General features: G+C 32.3%; 2 protein-coding genes across 2 annotated transcripts in view; both read left to right on the top strand.

The window, feature by feature from the left end:
* Positions 1 to 3,705, top strand: part of LOC111716650 (carboxypeptidase D) — a gene marked incomplete in the record, with an annotated part of 12,102 nt that extends 8,397 nt beyond the window's left edge. The window contains 4 exon segments of the mRNA XM_023492131.1: positions 838 to 935; positions 1,813 to 1,893; positions 2,384 to 2,528; positions 2,955 to 3,705. Coding sequence (XP_023347899.1) covers positions 838 to 935; positions 1,813 to 1,893; positions 2,384 to 2,528; positions 2,955 to 3,048 — 418 coding nt within the window.
* A 7,787-nt stretch (positions 3,706 to 11,492) lies between these two features.
* On the top strand, positions 11,493 to 25,325 carry LOC111716651 (neuronal acetylcholine receptor subunit alpha-10-like). The gene is given in 8 exon segments (XM_023492132.1): positions 11,493 to 11,569; positions 17,812 to 17,942; positions 19,252 to 19,374; positions 21,346 to 21,400; positions 23,313 to 23,484; positions 23,719 to 23,824; positions 24,422 to 24,479; positions 24,963 to 25,325. Coding segments are annotated over 8 exon segments (789 nt in total). The 5' UTR covers positions 11,493 to 11,523; the 3' UTR covers positions 25,061 to 25,325.
* The last annotated feature ends 1,334 nt before the right edge of the window (positions 25,326 to 26,659 follow it).

Below are 26,659 nucleotides of genomic sequence, written 5' to 3'. Positions count from 1 at the left end.
AGGGGGGGGGGATTCTAGTGGTGTTTCCAGGGGTGTAAATCTTTTAATGTTCCAGGTTTAAGGGTTAAATTTGCCTAAATGGGGGGAACAAAGGCTTTTTAGGAAACGATTAATGATTTTAGGGGTAAATAAAGAATTTTTGGGTACGGTATCACAAAAGGTAAACAAACTTCCTTTTTGTTGTTCAAGTATTAATCTTTTTCCAGCGCAACAAGAATCACCTGCCCCCAGATTCTTTAAACCTATAAAGGCTGGAGGCTCTCATTCTATGTATAGCCTGGGTATAAATAGAAATTGGGTTGAAATGCACGTTCATCCAATATTTCAAGGCAAGCTCGTTGAAAAAAAAATTAGACCGATAACTTTAATAGTTTGGGTGCTAGAGAGGCTTAAAAAAAATGCCAAAAAGGGTAAAAAAAATGAAAAATATTAATTTCTTTGTTTTGAACAAGATGTGGCATGTTTCTACATCCATTTTTCAAGGGCTTTTCAAAAATATAGTTTTAAGATCTTTAGCTCTAGTCACAAAAAAGCTATGGGCTATTTTAGATTTTACCGCCCTGTACCCAATGCATTAAAAAAAAATAACAAAAAATAACAAAAAATACTTTAATTTTCTTATCATTAAAAGTCAACGGCGATAGAGTCAAAAATAAGAGTGCTAGGGGAAAAAAGCCTGAGGGGGGAGGGCGGTAAACGCCCCCCCCTCAAGATGTTTTTCTAATCATAATTTTATTATTTTTCATCAATCATGCAGAAGTACAAAAGCATATTTTTGCAAAAAATGTTAACCATAATTTCTTCTTCATAAATGCTTCAAATAGTTTTTTAATCTAGAAGCGATGTTTGGAGACTTGTACCTGCTGGGTTCTGGACTTTAGAGATACAAGTAGAAGGGTTTAAACCTACATCAGTTAATGTTACAGTGTATCCAGGTAGATATAGAGTAGAGGGGTTCAAACTACATCAGTTAATGTTACAGTGTATCCAGGTAGATATAGAGTAGAGAGGGTTCAAACCTTCATCAGTAAATGTTACAGTGTATCCAGGTAGATATAGAGTAGAGGAGTTCAAACCAAAATCAGTTAATGCTACAGTGTATCCAGGTATATATAGAGTAGAGGGGTTCAAACCTACATCAGTTAATGTTACAGTGTATCCAGGTAGATATAGGGTAGAGGGGTTCAAACTACATCAGTTAATGTTACAGTGTATCCAGGTATATATAGAGTAGAGAAGTTCAAACTACATCAGTTAATGTTACAGTGTATCCAGGTAGATATATAGTAGAGGGGTTCAAACCTACATCAGTTAATGTTACAGTGTATCCAGGTAGATATAGAGTAGAGGGGTTCAAACCTAAATCAGTTAATGTTACAGTGTATCCAGGTAGATATAGGGTAGAGGGGTTCAAACTACATCAGTTAATGTTACAGTGTATCCAGGTAGATATATAGTAAAGGGGTTCAAACCTACATCAGTTAATGTTACAGTGTATCCAGGTAGATATTGAGTAGAGGGGTTCAAACCTATATCAGTTAATGTTACAGCATAAAAAATATATTTATATTTTAAATATCTTTAGTTATAAAGCCGCAACTGTTTTAAAATCATATTGATCCAATAATATATTAAAAAAACTTAATTCTTTTATGTCTGAAAAAAATTGAATAAAGTCTACGAATCGTAAGACCACATTTCAACCTTGATTTACTATTAGTCATCTTAAATTTGCCGTGCAAAACGTCCCAAACAGTCTGAATTCATCTGTAATTTCAGCCCTCACGTTAAACTATTTCTTATTTTATTAAGGCGAGGTTCGTCATATCAGAGCTAGAGTTGAATCAAGCAGTAGAGTTCCGGTCCTTGCTGTTTTTGCCTTCCTAGCTACAGGTATTGTGGGTCTTCGTTTAAAAATGTGACGAAAGGAACTGATTACTTGCCTCATTTTTTTAAAATCCGTATATTTTTCCAACTTGATCTTGTAGACTTTTGATAGTTTCAACTCTGAATCCTCTTAGATCAAATAGACTTAAAGAGTGTGACCGGTAATGTATCTATCTTTTTTAGTTCATAGACAAACTTCTACATTGAACTTTTTAGTTCATACAGACAAACTTCCACATTGAACTTTTTAGTTCATACAGACAAACTTCCACATTGAACTTTTTAATTCATACAGACAAACTTTCATATTGAACTTTTTAGTTCATACAGACAAACTTTCATATTGAACTAAGATTGTAGAAAGACTAGTCAAAATATTCTCCATCAAAATCAGTTCCGGGATGAAAAATCACACAACAGTCGGGACTTTAACCTCCTGGTTGTTGTGTAAAGCCTAAAGCAATCTCTAAACCTCCTGAAATGATTTTGTATTCAGGAATAACCGTGTGTATCCTGGGTTATCTCTCCTGCAAGATGGATTCAAGAAATCCTAAATCAGAGCGGAGTTACTCATTTAAACCGTTGAAACGGAAGGATGATCTGTTCAGTGATGATAGTGAAGATGATCTACAATTAGATGAGTAAGTTCTAGATTATGTATCGGGTTCTCTTGAAACATGAGTAATATAATCGCCTTTAACATGGTAAAAAAATTTTCTGCAAAAAAAGTTCAAGATTTTAGCTTTTAAAAATATGCAAGAACTGGTAATTTTTAACCCCCCCTGTCCTTAATTTTTTTAAATTACTGCACAGAAGAAGTAGCACTCCAAGTTTTGCATCTTTTTTCCTGGTTTGGGGGGGGGGTTACATCTCCTCAATTTCTGAGACAGGGCAAAGTAATTTTCCAGGGGATGTCCCCCCTTCTCCCCCCCAGATGTGGGATACTCTGTCAGCATCTTTATTCAACTAAGAACTGGGAGTAAATGTATAGTAGTATAACCTTCTACAATCCAATGATGAAGAATACTTCTAATTGATTGAAAATGTTTATATGCTTCCTGTTTCAGAGATTTGAAGAGGATGGGTATTGATACTGATTATCAGAACTATTCCGGATCTGAATCCTCAGATATTGAAGATCTTCTCCTTACTAAACCTTAACCCTGGAGTAAGGTTGGATAGAATGTGCCTTCACGAACAGATTGAAGATCTTCTCCTTACTGAACCATAACCCTGGAATAAGGTTGGATAGAATGTGCCTTCATGTACAGATCTGTACATATTTGCTTAATCTTGTACAGATTAGCTGTACCTTACAACAGTACAATATAAACAATATTTGTACAATGTACAATGCAATAATTAGGTGAAGCAAGAAGTATAATGCCATTAATGTCTCAAATGATATATTGTACTTATTTTTCTGTTGATTTTTATTTCAGAAGAAAGTGATCTGAATGACCATTCTGTCCGATCTTTTAAGTTTTTGTTTTGAACAAGAATTTAATTTGTATCATGTTTACAGTTTTGAGATTAATATTATCTGCAATATTGTCAGTATTAACTATCCTTTAAATCCCACCTTTTATAGATTCGGGGGCGGCTAAAAAACAAAAGTTATAAAGTGTTTGAGGGAAATGCCGGTTCTAGTACAATTCAATTCCATAGATTTGTACATTATGTACTATATGTACGCAACAATTTCAAATCAAATAGTTCCATTCATGAGATTTATTATTTATTTTTATCTAAACGTTTGAGCTTTTTTGTAATTTTTTACAAAAAGTTTTATTAGCTTAAATATAGACTGATAGGCTTTTCATAGTTTTTCCCATTGTTGACAAAATTATTGATTATTTCTAATATTTTTCGTTGTTCATTTCTAGATTTGCAGACAAACTGAGCTTAAGATGTATCTCTTCAATTACACCCTTATTTTTTACGAAATGTAATAATGATTTCCCCCCCGACATTTTTGCTCATTGTTAATTATAGTTTAATTATCTGTTAACTGTTGATATATCAACGAAACATGTATTTTTCACAAATATTCTTTAGAGCAATATCTTTTCATGAACTACAATTTTTATAAATAGTTTCGTATCAATTGATTCCCCGATGATAGGCGCTAATTTAGTTATTAAATTTCTCGAGACAGGAACATGAGATAGAACTCTGATGGGTCTCGGTCAATCCCTAAAATGCTTAGGTTTCCGCCTATACCCCCTTTCATTTTTCCTGGACAGTCCCTTTAAGCGGATTTACTGAACTCTGAGGTTTTTATTATTTATAAGAATAAGTTTATTATTTGTCAAAAAAAAAAACATCTTGCCTGAGTCCGAATTTATTGATTTTAGCCGCGTCTCAAATCCGCCAAAAACCAGTTTTAATTGAGTGCCGGCTTAAATCTTGAAACATTGAACACAACTTTAAGTGGAACCAACCATAGTTAAGCCGCGGCTCAAACAAATTCTTGAAATTCGGCCTCTGAGCATTTAGAAAATGTATCAATCATTAATTATTCGGTTTCAATGCTATTCAAGTAGTGTACCTTATAATCTGTTATTAAAGAGCCTGCAAGTGTAAATTCAAGTGACCCACCATGCAGTGATAGTAATGCCCGATCAACAACGTTACCCTTGAAATCTTATCAAAAATATGTAAGTGTTAATTTCTGTGAATTTCTCGATTATTTCTTATAAGCAATAAATTTCTCTGTAGAAAAACCAAAAATAATAAAAAAAAACATAAACTTGCATACATAATTAATACTTGATCAGACAAAGCTTTTAAGGGTACTGTTGTAAATCTGGTTATTGCCATCTTAGCATGTGGGGTCAGCTGAAAATTACGCTTACAGTCCCTAATCGCCCAATCACTATCAGTTAATAACTAATATCTATGATCACAACAGTTTTATTTATATAAACACAGCAACTGTATATTCTAAAATCACAGCAGCTGTACTTTCTACAATCACAGCAGCTGTACTTTCTATAAACACAGCAGCTGTACTTTCTACAATCACAGCAGCTGTATTTTCTACAAGCACGTAAGCTGTACTTATATCCACCGATAGTTCACTGTACTTCAGCGCTATCTATTTGCAATACAGCTGTTGTTATGGAAGCCCATTAATGGATCTTAAATCCACCGGTAGTACTGTACTCCAGTACTATCTACATGCACAGCAGTTGTATTTAAACCACCAGTAGTTCAATGTACTCTAGTACTATCTATAAGGACAGGAATTGTACCTTAATCCACTGGTAGTTTGTACTCCATCACTATTAATACACACAGAACAATATTTTAATCCACAGCAGTTGCACTTTCTATACCCACATATAAAGTACAATGTAAATTTTAAATTTGTGAATTTGCACTGCTGCAGTACAGCAGTTAGTATTTTAGTAAAAATAAAATTTCATTAAATTGAAATTAAAATGATAATAACACCCCACTGTGATATTTCTTTTTTTATCAAGAAGTTAACTTTGTGTTTTATATTTGAGTAAATATATTTTTTTTTCAATATTTGAGTAAATATATTTTGATGATGAGAGAGAAAAGAGATTATGATGATGAGAGAGAAAGAGATTATGATGATGAGAGAGAAAGGGATTATGATGATAAGAGAGAAAAGAGATTATGATGATGAGAGAGAAAAGAGATTATGATGATGATGAAAGAGAAAATAGATTATGATGATGAGAGAGAAAATAGATTATGATGATGAGAGAGAAAAGGGATTATGATGATGAGAGAGAAAATAGATAAAGATGATGAGAGAGAAAAGAGATTATGATGATGATGAGAGAGAAAATAGATTATGATGATGAGAGAGAAAAGGGATGATGATGATGAGAGAGAAAATAGATTATGATGATGAGAGAGAAAAGAGATTATGACGATGAGAGAGAAAAGGGATGATGATGATGAGAGAGAAAAGAGATTATGATGATGAGAGAGAAAAGAGATTATGATGATAAGAGGGAAAAGAGATTATGATGAGAGAGAAAAGGGATGATGATGAGAGAGAAAAGAGATGATGATGATGAGAGAGAAAAGGGATGATGATGATGAGAGAGAAAAGAGATTATGATGATGAGAGAGAAAAGAGATTATAATGATGAGAGAGAAAAGAGATTATGATGATAAGAGAGAAAAGAGACTATGATGATACATCAATCATATACAAATACCTCACTAAATTTCGTCTCCCCTCTTCTCTTCCGTCTTCGTTTCTAACGCTCCATCTATCAAGTTTCTACTGCTCCATCTATCAAGTTTCTACTGCTCCATCTATCAAGTTTCTACTGCTCCATCTATCAAGTTTCCCTAGTTTACTTTCACAGTTTAATGTTTATTCCCCGTCTTTTCGTTCCTTTCCATTTTCGATACATTTTTTTCTTCCCCCCCCCCTCAACCCCCCTTCACATGTAAACCTACATTTCACGTAACATTCCCTTCGTAGTTCAGTCTCCTTTTGGTTTGCATTGAAGACATATTGTTTTATAGTAGAGTTGCTTATACTACTCTTTACACTCTCCTTTCCATTCTTTTAAAACTACTTCTAAATTATTGCCTTTCAACAATATGGTATTTTCTTTTCTTACACAATTTTATAACCTTTCCTACAAATATTCCTGTCATTTTGTTACTATTCATTATGTCTTATCTTTTTTTGTTTCACTCCTTTTTCTCTTTACATAAATTTGTTTTTCTGTTCCTCGAAATCGTTTTCATTCTATATTATCCATTCATATTTTGTTTAAGCATTCAATTCAGTCCATCATTGAATTTTTTTAACACATTTTTCCCCTCACTTCTATTTTATTTTTACTATTTTTCTTAAATTTAACACTTCGCTTATTTTAATTATCTCTTTGTTTTTTTTTCTTTCATTATGTTCATTCTTTACCGCAACATTCTCAAATTGATTTTCTTTCAATTTGCATCATAATTTTCCTCATATTCCATTCTAGTTGTTTACTTGCTTAATTTTACTCATATTCCATTATAGTTGTTTACTTGCTTAATTTTCCTCATAGTCCATTCTAGTTGTTTACTTGTCTAATTTTCCTCATATTCCATTCTAGTTGTTTACTTGCTTAATTTTCCTCATATTCCATTCTAGTTGTTTATTTGCTTCATAATTTTCCTCATATTCCATTCTAGTTGTTTACTCGCTTAATTTTCCTCATATTCCATTCTAGTTGTTTACTTGCTTAATTTTCCTCATATTCCATTCTAGTTGTTTACTTGCTTAATTTTCCTCATATTCCATTCTAGTTGTTTATTTGCTTAATTTTCCTCATATTCCATTCTAGTTGTTTACTTGCTTAATTTTCCTCATATTCCATTCTAGTTGTTTACTTGCTTAATTTTCCTCATATTCCATTCTAGCTGTTTACTTGCTTAATTTTCCTCATATTCCATTTTAGTTGTTTACTTGCTTAATTTTACTCATATTCCATTCTAGTTGTTTACTTGCTTAATTTTACTCATATTCCATTCTAGTTGTTTACTTGCTTAATTTTACTCATATTTCATTCTAGTTGTTTACTTGCTTAATTTTACTCATATTCCATTCTAGTTGTTTACTTGCTTAATTTTACTCATATTCCATTGTAGTTGTTTACTTGCTTAATTTTCCTCATATTCCATTCTAGTTGTTTACTTGCTTAATTTACTTATATTCCATTTTAGTTGTTTACTTGCTTGATTTTACTCATATTCCATTCTAGTTGTTTACTTGCTTAATTTTACTCATATTCCATTCTAGTTGTTGCTTAATTTTACTCATATTCCATTTTAGTTGTTTACTTGCTTAATTTTACTCACATTCCATTCTAGTTGTTTACTTACTTTATTTTACTCCCTCACGTTTTTACTTCTTTTCATTTCTTTCATTTATACAGTATATTCCATTTAATTACTTTAATTACATCCTTCCTCCCATTTATTTAAATTACTTTCTTTTTCCCTTTTTCTTACAATTTCCCCTCCATTTCTTTTCCTGTCTAGTCATAAAACGAAGAGGAGAAGCTTAGCTCAGATTTATACAACCGACCTCTCTATTAATTAATTAATTGAGTGGTCGGTTGTATACATCACGATATGTTTACGTATCTAACACTGTACACATGTATATAGAGTGATCGTATTGACCAACTTTTAGATTTTCTTTCTTTATTTAAAGAGAATTCGATGATGTTGCTGCAAACATTTGACAATTTTAAAATTTGTAGGTTTTCAATTTATTAACAAAAAGTTATGTAAACATATCGTAAACACTACGTAAACATATCGTGATGTATGCAACCGACCACTCTATATATTAATTAGTAGGGAGTTTGGTTGTGTAAACCTGAGCTAAGCTTCACCTCTTCGTTTTATTACTCTATGTGTTCAGTGCTAATATTTTCTTTTCAACTACTTTTCGTTTTTAAACTATTTACTCTTTTCAGATTAACTATTGATATGGGAGATATGCATGTAAATCAACCACACATCCCGGGTTTTATTCCTATTCCTAATCCCAATCCGGGGGACAACTTTTTCCACTATCAACAAGTAATTACTGAGGACGACCGCGAGGAACGTGTTAATCCAATAGGAGAAGATCCTCGTTTACCATGTCCTGCAGAAAGAAAGGGTCCATTCGAAGTTCCAAGCTTGAAAAAAATAGCCTTATCCTACATTCATAAGAATCTGCATATCCAAACTAAGAGAAAGGATCACAGTATCTGGAAAAATGTCACGGTCAATGGATCGATATACAGAAACCTGCCCTTGCCCTATACCCTAAAAGAAACCTTGGATACTCTCCTCACTAACTGCATGAGACATCAGGGTGGTCACTGCATGACCATCAATTTAACTGAAAAGAAGCTTCATCCAGTATATATAAAGAAATTTTCCCCCCTCTACCATCGACTGAAAAAAGACTCTGTATTTGATAAAGAAGATTTCTCAGAATATCATTTTAGATTTTACCTATGGTATAAACTACGGATCACCTACAGTGATGAAGAGATACAGACCTCTATAATTAAAGAAATATCGGAATCCCTCGGTTTCCGAAGAAATTGGCAATAAATGCAACATGTTGTTATACATGTTTCTCTTTCAAACCTTCATAGGGGAGAAGGACGAACAATGTTTCAATAGTTTTTACATTAAAGCATATATTCTAACGTCACACCAGTTTGCACATTCCTTCGTCACACCCAAATTAACAACAGACGGACAGCGCCCCTGCACTTAAACAAGAACTCTTAAAAGTTAGTGGTTGTGTGTGTGTAAAAAGGTGTGTAAAAGAAAAAAACTAAGGTGCAGTGTAAGTTTTAGTTTTAAGTTCCTTTATATCAAAAGTTAATTGATATAATATTATTTTTATTTGTTAAATCTTTCAATTTTACAACTAGGGTTACTCTATACATGTTTATTGTATTCATTTATTGCATAAGTAGATATAATTTAGTTATATAAGTTCAAAATTTAATTGTGTTTAAAAACTTTTCTATCTAAAGTTACAATATATTAGAACATTGTTTTAGTTGTTGATATCCTGAAATACATAAATACAAACTTCAATATCAAGAACTATATAAAGTAGGATAGTTAAGAAAAGTAAGGATACAAATCAGTTAAGCTTTAAAATCATGAATAGGAGAATCAGATAAACTGATTGCTCACTTTACATATTGGAACACTTTAATATCTATTTTTATTTTCGCCGTAATAGCGTGGCAACGACAGATACCGGAAGTCGAATTTAAATATATTAAAACAATTGGTCAATTTTGAATCTTTTACTTTATCCCTCCCCTTACATCTGAAATCATTTCCGGAAAGAAATTAGGATAAAACATTTAAATTGTTCTCCCGGTATAAGTCGTTTACGGTGAGCACTNAAAGAGATTATGATGATGAGAGAGAAAAGAGATTATGATGATGAGAGAGAAAAGATATTATGATGATGAGAGAGAAAAGAGATTAAGATGATGAGAGAGAAAAGAGATTATGTTAATGAAAGAGAAAAGAGATTATGATGATAAAAGAAAAAAGTAATTATGATGATTAGCAAGGAAATGGATTATGACGATGAGCGGATTAAAAGAGTTGAAAAGTGTTGGAAAGAGTTGGAAAAGAGGGGAATTGATGAGAGAAATAACTTCACCGAAAAAAATTCTTATAGATTTTTTTTCGGGTATTAACGGGCTTTATATGTTAAAATAAGGGTGGGACCATTTGGCACTTTTTTGATAAAAATGTACAGATCCTCTCAGCACGTGTTAAAAGTTTCTAAAATAAAAAAGTAAAACAAAAACGAAATTTTTTCTCACTTTCAAATTCATTCAGCACATATTTTTTTTTGTAAACGCGAGATAATTTTGCCCCTAAACCAGACAATTATCAAAAAACCAAAAAACGGGCTATATTCAGTGGTGAGCATGTTTTAAAAAATGGAAAATTCGACCTTTCTTGGTGATTAAGGATTGTTTTAAATGCTTGCGCTGACCCATTTTTTAAATCTAAAAAAAATCAGATTTTTTTGTAATTTTAATGCGTGTTGGTAATTCTGTAGAAAAAAAATAATATTGTCCCAGGCTTGGGTCAATATGACTTGATTCAGAATGCAGATTAATATTATTAAGTAGTCAAACAGTATTATATCAAGAGTTTCTGAACTGTAAAAAAACGAAATGCACCAGAAGATACAAAGAATCACGGCGCATATCCCTTTTACACCCCATCGTCTCTTCTAAATTACTGCACTGTGAGGCTTATTGTAAATTTGGGGATAGAGCTGATACGGAACACCTGAGCCTTCAAGAGTAGGTGGGATATCGTTTTCATGGGAAATATATATATTTACACCATGAGATGCATTCGGTTTTTTTTATTTAAATTCAACAATATTCAAATCTACTTTTTCGTTTAAAACGCATATGCAAACAAAAAAGTATTAAATAGAAAAGAAAGATTATGCATCATAAAACTGTTAAACACAATCAGGTTGCAAAGATAAAGGGATTTAAAAATATAAGTTTGCTGCAAAGAATTGAATTCTTTCCCGTCAAAATCAAACGGTAATTACGATACAAGTAAAACAGAATTTTTCAAAAATATTTCTAAAATATTATTATTCTCTATATCCGAGGACTGAGAGGAGTAAGTGAGAATTGAGGAACCCGGAGAAAACTCTCCAGTCCGTTTTCTACCCCGGAGACGGAATGGATTCTTATGTCTTTCTCCTTCTACTTCTACCCTTTCGAAGATGTAAGTATTATAGGGGTTGGTTTGATAATTTTAGATTTGAATTATTGAAAGTATTTACACACAGGGAAATCATTTTATTTAAAGGGACTGTAAGCGTAATTTCCTGTGACGCTCCATTCACAATCAGGTTGCAAAGATAAAGGGATTTAAAAATATAAGTTTGCTGCAAAGAATTGAATTCTTTCCCGTCAAAATCAAACGGTAATTACGATACAAGTAAAACAGAATTTTTCAAAAATATTTCTAAAATATTATTATTCTCTATATCCGAGGACTGAGAGGAGTAAGTGAGAATTGAGGAACCCGGAGAAAACTCTCCAGTCCGTTTTCTACCCCGGAGACGGAATGGATTCTTATGTCTTTCTCCTTCTACTTCTACCCTTTCGAAGATGTAAGTATTATAAGGGTTGGTTTGATAATTTTAGATTTGAATTATTGAAAGTATTTACACACAGGGAAATCATTTTATTTAAAGGGACTGTAAGCGTAATTTCCTGTGACGCTCCATACAAAGATAGCAATGACCGATTTACAAAGGTACCCTTGAAACCTCAATTTGATCAAAAATGTGGAAGATAGCGTCATCTTTTTGTTTAATTCTGATAGTTTCTCCATTGTTTCTTATGAAAGCAAGAAATGCGCAAGTCATAGAGAAACCAAAAACGAAAATCAACAGTTTAAATTAAACAATAACATATCGAATAAAGCACTTTCAAAGCTAGAAACTATCGTCCAGATTATTAATCAGATTAAGGTTTCAAGGGTACCGTTGTGAAACAGGCATGCCCCTGAAATTTTAAATAAAGAATCATTTAAATTAGACAATTTGTTTTCCGTAGAATTTTTTATCAATAAAGTATAAATCCATCTAAACTAAAAGTCCTTAAAAAGAGGTAAAATGTTAATGTTAATGTTAATGTTAATGTGTTAAATGTTAAATTGGTCTTTTTTCCTATTAAAGCATCTCCAACAATACTTTATAAAATCAAATGAATTTGAAATATAATCTGTATATTTGGAAAAATAATCTATATATTTGACTGGTCTGTTTGTTTGTGTTCAATAAACGACAAAACGTTTGGATAAGTTTTTGGTCAGTCAAAATAATGTGCTCCGAAAAAGTAAACGGGAAAACATTAATAAATGTTTCATAAAACTGTGAACCTAATAATTATAAAGATATATATATATGTATATATATTAGACTTGACTGTTTGTATCCAATAAAAGCCAAAACGACGGAGAGGATACAAAATGCCCAAAAACAAAATGTCCAAAAAAAATGTCCAATAACAAAAAGTCCAATAACAAAACACCCAAGATTACACATCACCCAAAAACAAAACGCCCAATGTTACACATCACCCATACACAAAACGCCCAATGTTACACATCACCCATACACAAAACACCCAAGATTACACATCACCCATACACAAAACACCCAAGATTACACATCACCCATACACAAAACGCCCAATGTTACAAATCGTCCTAAAACACCCGCCGTTTACCCGCACTTAATCGTAAATTACGATTTTATCTATTTTCCCGATAAAAGTGAACCCAATCAACTTAAAATCTCAAAACCACGCTAAGAACCTTTCCGTGGTTCTTTCAATTTCTCCAATCAAAATTTGAGGCAAATCGGTCAAGAGGTTCCTGAGATATGATTGGACAAATAAACAAACAGACACTTTTTATATATAGATGCATCCAAAAAATCTATAAATCATTCCTGAAAAACTTTAAAATAGATGGGGTATGTTGGGTAAAACTAAAAATAAGGAAAAATTATAATTTTAAACAAAAAAATTCATGTAGATAATATAGAATTGACACATCTTAATGTTTACAGAAAATTTATCAACATAATTAGTTTCAAAATATGAAATGAAACGCAGATACAGACCAGATACAGACCAGATACAGACCAGATACAGACCAGATACAGACAAGATACAGACCCATTTCACTTAAAAAGTTTTATTATTAGAATTATTTGCTTTTAAACATCATCAAATAGACCTAGGATTGCTAAAATGTCGTCTTCCTATTTGAAAATTTATGGTTCTCACAGTATATCTTTGGTTCTAAAAGAGAACATAAATTCTATATTTTCTCCTAGAAAATTATACTGTTTACTGCGTACGTCAAACTATAAAGTAAATCTGAATGAAACAATTTAAATAACTATTTATAACACTAATATTTTGGTTCGCACTGTTGTTAAGTTTCGGACAAAAATTTTCTATTTATCGAGGAGGTTCAAGACTTTTCAGATTTTATTGTGTCCCTATACCTTTAGCNCAACTTTATAGCAGGATGATTATTTTATAGCTCAAGGCTATAATATACAGCTAATTTAACTTTATAGCAGGATGATTATTTTATAGCTCAAGGCTATAATATACAGCTAATTTAACTTTATAGCAGGATGATTATTTTATAGCTCAAGGCTATAATATACAGCTAATTTAACTTTATAGCAGGATGATTATTTTATAGCTCAAGGCTATAATATACAGCTAATTTAACTTTATAGCAGGATGATTATTTTATAGCTCAAGGCTATAATATACAGCTAATTTAACTTTATAGCAGGATGATTATTTTATAGCTCAAGGCTATAATATACAGCTAATTTAACTTTATAGCACGGAAAATTTTCTTTTCTCATCCTTCAGAATCTACAAGTTTACAAAATAGCAAGAATAATGTCGCATTTTGACATTCCCCTTCTGTATAGTTCAGTGTGCAGATTTTGTTGATATTGCATTTTCGCTAAATTAAAGTTATTATAGGATATGACCACCGATATATATCAATAAGGAAATAAAAATTTACCATTGGTCGCCATAAAATGGAGTACTCTCCACTAAAACCCATTTACAGTTCGGTCAGTGTACTGTAGACCAGTGCAGTACACTGCTTAGTTTAGGGTTACAGAGTGGGATATCAGAGTCCGAAATTTATAAGAGTATCGTTGAACGAAACTTTCAAGTTTTCTTTTTGGGGTCTTAACATTTTGTAGATTCTGATTTAAAAGATTCGACAAAAAAGGAGAATAAGAAGAAACTAAATAAAATAATATTTCAGAACAAAAATATTTGATATCCCAAAAACTAACCCCATTCGTGAAGCCCGGATTTCAAAACTGGTTTTCATATCGATACCCTGTCTTAAGTTTTGGGCTCAGGGATTGATCCTTTTATTAACGACACAACATTCCGACTACAGATTAAATATTTAGCTTATTATTGATAAATATTTGTTTTCGTCGAAATTTATTTCATCTTGATATTGAATGTAAACAAACTGAAATTCTAGTTTTATTAAACTTATTTTTCATTTTTAAACTATTTAATTAATTCTCTTTTTACATTTTTCTTTTGTTGACATAAAAGTTATTCAAAACAAAGTTTTTAAGCCTTTTCTACTTTTTATACAGTGAAACAATAGAATGTACAAGTGAATGAAGTATTTGTGCAAGGCGTTTAAAGTTACTTTGTTAGATTATAAAATGTTTTTTTACATTTTAGAAAATGTTTTCTTATGTCATCAATATCTCCTATATTGGTGTATCTATACCACATGTAATTTTGTATACATATCTCCTTTATGTGTGTGTCTATATCTCCTATATTTGTGTATCTATATCTCCTGTATTTGTGTATCTATATCTCCTAAATTTGTGTATCTATATCTCCTGTATTTTTGTATCTATATCTCCTGTTTTTGTGTATCTATATCTCCTATATTGGTGTATCAATATCTTCTGTATTTGTGTATAAATATCTCCTGTATTTTTGTTTCTATATCTCCAGTATTTGTGAATCTATATTTCTTATACTTTTGTATCTATATCTCTATATTATCTATATCTCCTGAATTTGTGTATCTATATCTCTTGCATTTGTTTATCTATATCTCCTGTATGTGTGTACCTATATCTCCTATATTGGTGTACCTATATCTCCTATATTGGTGTATCTATATCTCCTATATTTGTGTATCTATATCTCCTGTATTTGTGTTTCTATATCTCTTGTATTTGTACGTATTAATATCTTCTGTATGTGTCTATCTATATCTCCTGTATTTGTATGTCTATATCTCCTGTATTTGTGTGTCTATATCTCCTGTATTTGTGTGTCTATATCTCCTGTATTTGAGTACCTATATTTCCTATATTGATGTTTCTATATCTCCTATATTGGTGTATCAATATCTCCAATATTTGTGTATCTATATCTCCTATATTTGTGTATCTATATCTCCTATATTGGTGTATCTATATCTCCTATATTGGTGTATCAATATCTCCTATATTTGTGTATCTATATCTTCTATATTTTTGTATTTATATCTCCTGTATTTTTGTATCTTTATCTCCTACATTGATGTATCATTATCTCCTGTATTTTTGTATCTATATCTTATTTATTTGTTTACCTATATCTCCTATATTTGTGTATCTATATCTACTTTATTGGTGTATCTATATCTCTTATATTTGTGTATCTATATCTCCTGTATTTGTTTACCTATATCTCCTATATTGGTGTATCAATATCTCCTATATTTGTGTATCTATATGTCGACCTGTATTTGGTATTTATATCTACTATATTTGTGTACCTCTATCTCCTATATTTGTGTATCTATTTCTCCTATATTTGTTTAACTATATCTCCTATATTTGTGTATCTATATCTCCTATATTTGTGTATCTATATCTCCTATATTTGTGTACCTCTATCTCCTATATGTGTACCTATATCTCCTATATTTGTATATCTATATCTACTATATTTGTGTATCTATATCTACTATAAGTGTGTACCTATTTCTCCTATATGTGTGTGTCTATATCTCCTATATTTGTGTATCTATATCCCCTATATTTGTGTATCTATATCTACTATATGTGTGTACCTATTACTCCTATATTTGTGTATCTATATCTACTATATATGTGTGTATCTATATCCCCTATATTTGTTTATCTATATCTCCTATATTTGTGTATCTATATCTCCTATATTTGTGTATCTATATCTCCTATGTTTGTGTATCTATATCTCCTATATTTGTGTATCTATATCTCCTATAGTGGTGTATCTATATCTCCTATATTTGTGTATCTATATCTCCTATATTGGTGTATCTATATTTCCTATATTTGTATCTATATCTCCTGTATTTGTGCATCTATATCTCCTATATTTGTGTATCTATATCTCCTGTATTTGTGTATCTATATCTCCTACATTTGTGTACCTATATCTCCTATATTTATGTATCTATATCTCCTGTATTTGTGTATCTATATCTCCCGTATTTGTGTATCTATATCTCCTATATTTGTGTATCTATATGTCTTGTATCTCCGGGTCCAAATAAACCTATTTGGCAGAGTGTAGAATAAACCGGAGTAAGTAGTAAACCCATCATACTTGAAACCCAACCAACCAAATCATATCAAATTTAAAATAAAATAATATTTAATAAAGAAAAACTTATAAGATCACCACAGAGTAAAGTGAAGAAAAAAATTCAAAGAATCCGTCACCGTTATTTAAAAGGCATAAAAATGTGTTGGGTTTGTAGCCGAGCCAAACTGCAAAACCTGTAGATGAAAATGAAATAATAAAAAATGTTCAAAATTAAAATTGCCAGTGCATAAACTGTTAGAAAGTTGTCCTTTATTTACTGCACCCAAACCCAATGTACTTTTGGTACAAGGTTTTATAAAGCTTTTGTTTGTTTACTAAATTGTTTCTATTCATGGAATAATGTTTTTATCTGAATAACATAGATGAGGTTTTTTACAATAGGATTTCGAGTAAATATTTTAGAAAAGTGTAGATTCTACAGAAATTCCCATCACATTTCATATTATATTCTTCTGGTACAGCTGTACAGGGATTGTTGACAAAATATTCTTTTTTTATCTGTTTTTTGATAATTTTCTTATAAAGTGACTTGCATCAAATACAAAGAAAGAAATTATCCGTATTTAACACTTTTTTCAGATTAAAAAAACGACAATATCTTTCATAATATTGCTCAGGTACAACAAGAAACAATTTTAGAATTTATGACTAAAAAGTAATATTTTTATCAGGTATTATGAAATAGCATTTTTCTTTAAACTGTGTTATGTCTACTGTACTTTCATAAAATGTTCTTATTAAAAAAGGATAAAATATTAAAAACAATGCCGGACGAAATAATGGTGAGTTGTGACGTCATTCGTAGGGTGGACAAAAAATGGTGTGGTACAGTGGTGTGCTTTTCCACGCTTGTTACGTCATGAGGATTTTGAGTGTACATTGCTATGAAGACGACATTTCCTATCCAGAGTATCTACAAGGTGTCCCCCACATCATATTAGACCGTTAATGGGTCTAAATTACGATTTTCGGGACTAATCAGAAAATTAAATTAGAATGAATCATTTTGAAAAACAAAATAAGGCTTACGTAAGAATTCTCTTGTGGAAAATGACAAGTTTTTCAATTATTAAGGTTTTATTTTGGCGTTAAAGCTTGGAGATAATCTAACATGATATGGGACGCTCTGTATAACCTTACCAACCAATCTTGATTTATGTAAATATTGTTGTAGGTGCGTGCAGTGAGGGAGAACTACACAGTTTACTCCTGGAGAAGTATAATGTTGCAGTCCGACCTACAAAACACTTTAACAGTTCTTTAGAGGTCACATTCGTCCTGGCTCTCACGCAGATTATTGACGTGGTAAGAGGAACATTGAACTTTGCGCTCTTATTATCTCACCTTTATATAACGATTTGAATATTAACCGGTCTTTGATTGGTCAAACATTTGGATGAATCGATCTCATCAATGAGGAATGTGATAATTTCGAGCCAGCAGACACAATCCAATATTTAACAGTTGACAAATTAAAAATTATAATACGATAATCTAAATTAAAGTCAGCAAAAAAACAGTTAGCAGTTCTTAGTTCAACTTTTCAAGGCCAGCTCATTAAAAAGAATCATGACTCTAGGTTAGGGTGCTGGATATGTTTTTAAAGTACGTCGACTGCTTTTTTAAATAAACAGATTTTAGATCTGTAGCTTAATAAATAAAAAGTTTATTGACTATTTTTGATTTTTTTGAAACAACGACCAGCTGTCTGACTGTCTTACCTACGAAAAAATAAATTTGTAAACTTTTTCACAACTTGAAGTTGGAAAAGTGAAGAAGTTTGAGCGTTCTTGTGTAAACCGTTTTCAGGTTGCAAAGAAAGCCTCAGACCCATCTCAGACCCTCTGAGGATGGAAAACACGTGATTGGTTTAAAATAAACCAAAGAAACTGCTTATTTAAAAAAACATTAGCTAAAACTAAGAATAAATAATTCATAAATAAAGCTGAGAGTTGATAAATATAGACATTTCATATTTCAAGTAAATTTCATTTTCATTTTCAAGATTCAATAAAGTCTGAAAAGATGATACAATTTCTATTAAATCATATTTTAATTTCTCATAAGCATAATCCGGTTTAAAAACAAAATCTTACTTGGCGGTAAGTACCAATCCTTACTCTGCTGAAAGAACTCAATCTTACTCCAGTGTAGAAATTAAACCTTTTTTAATAGTATAGGAACCAATCCTTACTCCGCTGTAGAAACTAAACCTTGCTCCGCTGTAGGAACTAAACCTTACTCCACTCTAGAAACTAAACCTTGCTCCACTGTAGAAACTAAACCTTGCTCTGCTGTAGGAACTAAACCTTGCTCCACTGTAGGAACTAAACCTTGCTTCACTGTAGGAACTAAACCTTGCTCCACTGTAGGAACTAAACCCTGCTCCACTGTAGGAACTAAACCTTACTCCGCTGTTAAAACTAAAACTTACTCTGCTGTAGGAACTAACACTTACTCCGCGGTAGAAACTAAACCCTACTCCGCTGTAGAAACTAAACCTTACTCCGCTGTAGGAACTAAACCCTACTCCGCTGTAGGAACTAAACCCTACTCCACTGTAGGAACTAAACCCTACTCCGCTGTAGGAACAAAAACTTATTCCACTGTATAGGATGAGAGGAACCAGGTGTTGACTACGAACTGCTGGATGTCCCAAGAATGGGAGGATGTAAACCTAAATTGGAATTCTACACAATTTAATTATATACCTAGTATTAGGATACCCTTGACACAGGTAATATATGGATGGAGGGTGTTAATTTAATTTATTGGTTTTCAATATCAAATGATGTTGTTGCATTGAATTTAAGGATACTTTGAAATGAAAGTTTGACTTTACTGTGCTTTAGTTAAAAGATATGAAAACTATAAATCCTAGTAATCAAAGAAACTGAACCTAGTTGCCTCAATCATTCAGATTATAAAGATGTAGGGATTGTAAAGATATAGGGATTGGAAAATTGGAATATGAGGAAGTTATCAGTTCCTTTATTTAAGTTTATCTTCAAATATTTCTGGAAAATTTAACTCCCCCCTGTCTATGTTAGCTGTATGAAATGATAGGACAATGGTACTTGTCTATGGGAAAGAGTACTGGAGTACTGAAGAAGAAGTATTGTCCCAGGTTTTCTGCATAATGATCTTTGGCACAATCAAATTCTGTATAATCAAGGATAATTAACATGTATGCAGTGTATAGTGTTCATATATATATATATCAATATCTATCTATCTTAAGATTTTTTTGTTCTATAAAAATTATTGAAAATCGTGGAATTCTTACTTCATAAAATATTTTCCTTGCTAGTATTTTAAAATTATATTGAATTGGTACATATCTGCTTATCAAATATGTAAAGGTTATAAATTGAATTATCAGGATAAATTACAAGATGCTCCATCAATAGAACAAGCCTCCATATCTGCTTGAGAAAAGAAATTATCATAATTCATCAATATTTTTCCATCTTTACCATCTCTTTTTGATGATTAATTATATATACAGGATTCAAAAAGTAACAAAAATACAGAAATTGGATCTATTTAAAAATCTTTATAGGTTGAATATTCAGTAAGTACTTGTTTTTTCTTTAAAAAAACAAAAGTTAAATCATTCAGAGGCAAAACATAATGTGAAAGATCAAAATTAACCTTTAGATCGTTATATTCAAAGAGTTTCAGGTAAATATAGAGTGGAATTCGGTAAAAAAAGTGTAAAATCGCCATTTTGTTGTACTGTTAGTCTGTTTCCATACTGCAGGCGTACTTCACACATCTTTGCTATATGTATAAACATTTGGGCCTTAAAAATTTTCTTGAAAAAGCTTTATAAACATAAGAAGTTGTAGTGGAAATGTCCAGGAATCATACTGTACTGCGAATAATTTGTGAACATTTACATGAATTGCACTATGGACTCCTGTTTAGGCTGAAAGAGACTGAACAAATTCATACCGAGGAATAGACTTATTTCCCTTCTATTCTAATCTCTGTTCTGTGGATTCCAGTCGTCGTTAAAGTATCATCCTTGTATGCACACTGTACACTGTACACTAAACTGTACACTGTACACTGTACACTGTACACTAAACTGTACACTGTACACTGTACACTTAACTATAAAGTGTACACTGTACACTAAACTGTACACTGTACACTGTACACTAAACTATAAACTGTACACTGTAAACTAAACTATAAACTGTACACTGTACACTAAACTATAAACTGTACACTGTACACTAAACTGTACACTAAACCGCAAAAACTGAACACTGTACACTGTATATGTTTAGGTATGGAGGCCGGATATAACCCTGTACACTGTACACTAAACTGTAAACTGTACACTGTACACTGTACATGTTTAGGTATGGAGGCCGGATATAACTCTGTACACTGTACACTGTACATGTTTAGGTATGGAGGCCGAATATATCCCTGTACAATGTACACTGTACACTGTCAATTTTTAGGTATGGAAGCCGGATATAACACTGAACACTGTGAATTATAGGTATGGAGGCCGGATATAACACTGTACACTCTGTACACAGTACATGTTTAGGTATGGAGGCCGGATATATCACTGTACACTCTACACTGTACACTGTACACTAAATTGTAAACTGTACACTGTACATTGTACATGTTTAGGTATGGAGACCGGATATAACACTGTACACTGTACACTGTACATGTTTAGGTATGGAGGCCAGATATAACACTGTACAATAACGCGGACAGACATTTTGCATCAGGCAACTTTTCATACAAAATAAATGAAATAAAAGAAAACTTTAAATATTTAGTTCCAATTTGATAAGATTTTTAGAAATCCATCAATAATAACAAAATATACACGAAATATTAAGCTTTACAAGAACGAAGAAAAATGTCGACTTAAAAAGCAGCATTTGATTGCTAAAACTGTTACTAAAAGATAGGCGCGGGCTATGGAGCGGGCTATGACAATTATGCTTTAATTTTCTAACAGGGTTGCTTTTGAAGTGTCCAACCCGAACTGGCCATTGGTTTTACATAACTAACGCAATGAACCTAATTAATTCATTTTAAAACTGAAACTTGTTTCTAGCTTGAGTTTAAAAGAAGAGTATTTTGACAAAATCAGCAAACGATTTTATAATATAAACAAGTTCTGAAACTAAATATATTAAACGGATACTCAATCCTTTTGAATCAATTTTAGAAAAACTTATTTTTAATCTAAAACAGACCTGATAGTTTTTGAATGAACTTGTAGCCAAGGATTGTCAGAGTTGAACACGTTTTAAGATAGAAAAACAAAGATATCTTCCATGTTGTAACTTGGAGATAGATAGATAGAGGTTTTAAAGGGCACCGCAATCGTACATGCAAGACTTTAAATAGTAGTTTATTTGAAATTACGTCTGCTGTCCCTTTCAGAATTATTCAAAGAAGTATTTATCAAGTAAATATCAGGTTTAACCACTAAAGGAAAAATTTTCAAAGTTTTATTTCTATTGTTATTTTATCTTATATCTAAACCAGGAGTTTTCTGTCTGGAATTGTTGGATAAATCTCTTATTGATATCTCTGACAAATGGTCATTTTTACTCCTTGAACAATTTGTTATCGAATTTGTTGTCGGGCATATTGGACCAAGAGGGATTGGGTAACAACAAATCAGTTTTTATGCGTTAGGTGTCATGAAACAATAATTCTGTCAGTGGAGTTTCCAAAAACGTTTATTTATCCTGGTCATTCTTTGCATATAGAGTGAGACCTAAAAAGGATGTTACTTAACCCTATTCCGACTGAGGGGGGTCATCTTGCTCTTGTTTTTGAGGAAGTACAGCAGATAAACAACCTGTATATATATTCTCAAGTTCAAACAAAGCAAAACAATAATAAAAACATTTGTATATTTATTTGTACATTTATATATTAACGAATTTTTCAAAAAACTTATTTTTCAATATCAAAAAACTTATTTCTTCAACATTATGACTTTTTAAATGAAGTGAACAAAATGAATGAGCTAAAAAATATTATGCAAAAAGAGAAACAAAAAATAAATTTGTAGCGAACATAGCCTAGGTAGCGTTTTTAAAGAGACACCCTATCATGATGAAATACACTTTATATTTATTTATTATCATAGTGCAACTCAGAGTCAATAGTGCTAAATCAAGTATGCATATTTTTAGCAATTTCACATCAATTTAACTCTTATACCTCTTCAATATTTGCAAAATATCTTTCCGAACTTTTCATGCAGATATTAGTATTTGGAAAGTTACGTAGGACGGANTTCTAGTTCTAGTTCTAGTTCTAGTTCTAGTTCTAGTTCTAGTTCTAGTTCTAGTTCTAGTTCTAGTTCTAGTTCTAGTTCTAGTTCTAGTTCTAGTTCTAGTTCTAGTTCTAGTTCTAGTTCTAGTTCTAGTTCTAGTTCTAGTTCTAGTTCTAGTTCTAGTTCTAGTTCCTAGTTCTAGTTCTAGTTCTAGTTCTAGTTCTAGATCAGTTCTAGTTCCAGTTCTAGTTCTAGTTCTAGTTCTAGTCCTAGTTCTAGTTCTAGTTCTAGTTCTAGTTCTAGATCAGTTCTAGTTCTAGTTCTAGCTCTAGTTCTAGATCTAGCTCTAGCTAAGTTCTACCTTTAACCCTGAGAAATGAGAAGGTGCATTGAGCCAGGTACCCTGAGCAGTAACGTGATCGTGACCAGTAACGGGCACGTGACGTGGCTGAGCTCCGCCATCTTCAAGTCGTCCTGCTCCATCAACGTCGAGTTCTTCCCGTTCGACGAGCAGACCTGTATCATGAAGTTTGCAAGCTGGAGCTACGACGGGTTCCAGATCAATCTCGTGGTCAACAGTCCTTCCGCTGTGGGGGGAACAAAATAGAAGAGAAAAAATCAAGCAGTTGCTGGAAAGTAGAAACAATAAAGTCTTTTGACACAAACTTTGACTTTCTGATTCATCTTTACAATCAAATTTCGTAAACTCTAAATATTTTAGACTAAAACTTATGGATCAAATAATTTGAATGAGTGACATAATTCATTTAAAGATAAAAATAAATTAAAATTAACTAAAATAAAAAATTAATCAAAAATTGTCGAAAATTCCAAATTTATTTAGAACGGAGAATGGGATCTAGTTGAAGCTGGAGTTCAGAGAAATGAAGTTTTCTACTCCTGCTGTCAGGTATTAACTACATTATCTACTCCAGCTGTCAGGTATTAACTTCATTATATACTCCTGCTGTCAGGTATTAACTATATTATCTACTCCTGCTGTCAGGTATTAACTCCATTATCTACTCCTGGTGTCAGTTATTAACTACATTATCTACACCTGGTGTCAGGTATTAACTATATNATTTACTCCTGCTGTCAGGTATTAACTACATTATCTACTCCTGCTGTCAGGTATTAACTACATTATCTACTCCTGCTGTCAGGTATTAACTACATTATCTACTCCTGCTGTCAGGTATTAACTACACTATCTACTCCTGCTGCCAGGTATTAACTACATTATCTACTACTGCTGTCAGGTGTTTACTAAATTATCTACTCCTGCTTTCAGGTATTAACTTCATTATCAGACTTATTTTCAGTCCTTAGGTTTCGGTTCCGTTGGATTCGCAAGGAAGAAATCTAGAAAGGTTGCCACTGCCCCCCCCCTTCCTTGTATAAATTTCTGTATCCCCTGTTCACTGTGCCTAAGTGTATCTCTGTAATGTAAAAAGAATAACAATGCCTAATATATTATTATTTCTTATGTGAACTTTGTACCTAGGAACCATATCCTGATATAACCTACAGTATCAAGCTTAGAAGACGACCTCTCTTCTACGGTAAAAAAATAACATTTACTTATTTGAACCTGATCCTACCCTGTGTTCTAGTATTTAACCTGATCCTACCCTGTGTTCTAGTATTTAACCTGATCCTTCCCTGTGTTCTAGTGTTCAACCTGATCCTACCCTGTGTGTTCTAGTATTTAACCTGATCCTACCCTGTGTGTTCTAGTATTTAACCTGTTCCTTCCCTGTGTTCCAGTATTTAACCTGATCCTTCCCTTTGTGTTCTATTATTCAACCTGATCCTTCCCTGTGTTCTAGTATTTAACCTGATCTTACCCTGTGTTCTAGTAGTTAACCTGATCCTTCCCTGTGTTCTAGTATTTAACCAGATCCTACCCTGTGTGTTTTAGTATTTAACCTGATCCTTCCCTGTGCTCTAGTATTTAACCTGATCCTACCCTGTGTTCTAATATTTAACCTGATCCTACCCTGTGTGTTCTAGTATTTAACCAGATCCTACCCTGTGTGTTCTAGTATTTAACCTGATCCTTCCCTGTGTTCTAATAACTGGAATTGCTCTGCTAAGTTTCTACATGCCATCAGAATCTGGAGAGAAGGTACTGATTTTATAAAACGACCTACTGAGAAAATGAAGGTAATTTGTGTCTTTCCTTATTATCCCGTCCCGTGGTACTGCATACCTTCAAAATACTGTAACCTGATGAATGTACAAAACAACAAGCACTGTACAGTTATAATCAGTTTAGGCATGGCTGTATAATAAGCTAGGCATGGCTGTATAATAAGCTCCAATTACTCTGGATGCGCTCCAATGTAGGGAAAATGTCGTCTCTTAAGATAGATAAAAACCTCAGATAACACTGATTGTAAAGGCGAGAATGGCGTCATATGAGGTTATTATTTATCTACAAGGTGTCCCAAAAAACATGGGAATTCAGTGACGAATTCGATATCGTCTTTTTAGATAATTCTTTGATTTAGTATAGTGATACCTACTGAGAAAGCTGTAATTTGTAAGAGTTTCGTCTGCTAAGTTCACATTTTGTTTGTTTATGTTTTGACTGCATACGGTTGTACCTAGTAAAACAAGAAAATTGCAGTTTACAATTAGAGTAAACTTGTCTGTCTTCACTGTTCATCTTGCAGAGACATTATAGACACACCATTACAGTCTTTTACCCTTTTCATAAAATAAACTCTAGCAAACATAATAATATTATGGCTTTTGAAATTAGGTACTACAATGCTAATTCATAACAAAGACAATATCCAATTCGTCACTGAATTCCCATGTTTTTTGGGACACCCTGTATCTTAGGAGACGAAATTTTCCGTTACTTTTGAGCGCATCCAACCTGACTTATTATACAACCTTGGGTTTAGGTCAATTGATCAAAAAGATTTTGCTCCAGAGAAAGTTCATTGCCGAAAATCTATAATTCTAACTAAAATATGGAGATATTTTTGCTTTTCTGTCTAAAACAAGACAAACTACGTATGGCTTGAATATTAAGTAATATTGCGTCAAAAGTGGCCGTGCTGCCCCTTGCAACTTGGCAGTAAAATACGCGAAACAAACTGAGCTCTAATTTTCCAACCCTTACATCTTTGCCTGCTCCTATTAGGCTATTGCAAATTGATCTTTGATATTTAAAACTGTGAATTCTATGAGATCTAATAATCAAAGTTAAGATTAGTAAACTAGAGTTTGGTCCAAGTGTTTCGTTTCTCTCTTTAACATTTCTAAAATTGAGTTTCACAAAAGTACATCAGTCTAATGCATCAAATTAATTCTAAAAATAGATAAGGTTTAGAAATAGAAATTGAAAACTTTTTGTTCTTTGTATTCAGTTAGAAATAAGAACAATATAACATGGCTGACTCCGTACCATGCTCTTGCATCCTCTGTGAGACTTCTAAGTGTTAACTGATAATGTACTTATCCTTCTTGTATAAAAGGATGGCACTCAATTATACATTATACCTGCCAAAACTAGCAATCAATCACCAACAAGGTTCTATTTACATAACATTTGGTTTCAATCGATTCTTTTTTCAGGAATTCTTTTTGCCAAACTCAAAGGAAGTAACATCATTACTATTATTATGTTATATTGTGGCGGAAGACGATCCAAGTCTAAGCCGGATAGAGAGACGCGGCAAGAAGAACACAGATCTGCCACGTCACCATGAATAGACATATTTTTGAT

This window comes from Eurytemora carolleeae, unplaced genomic scaffold (assembly GCF_000591075.1).
Source record: "Eurytemora carolleeae unplaced genomic scaffold, Eaff_2.0 scaffold1883, whole genome shotgun sequence".
Classification (NCBI taxonomy): Eukaryota; Metazoa; Arthropoda; class Copepoda; order Calanoida; family Temoridae; genus Eurytemora; species Eurytemora carolleeae.
The sequence above is the reverse complement of the archived record's forward strand: the minus strand, read 5'-3'. Positions and strand labels throughout refer to the sequence as shown.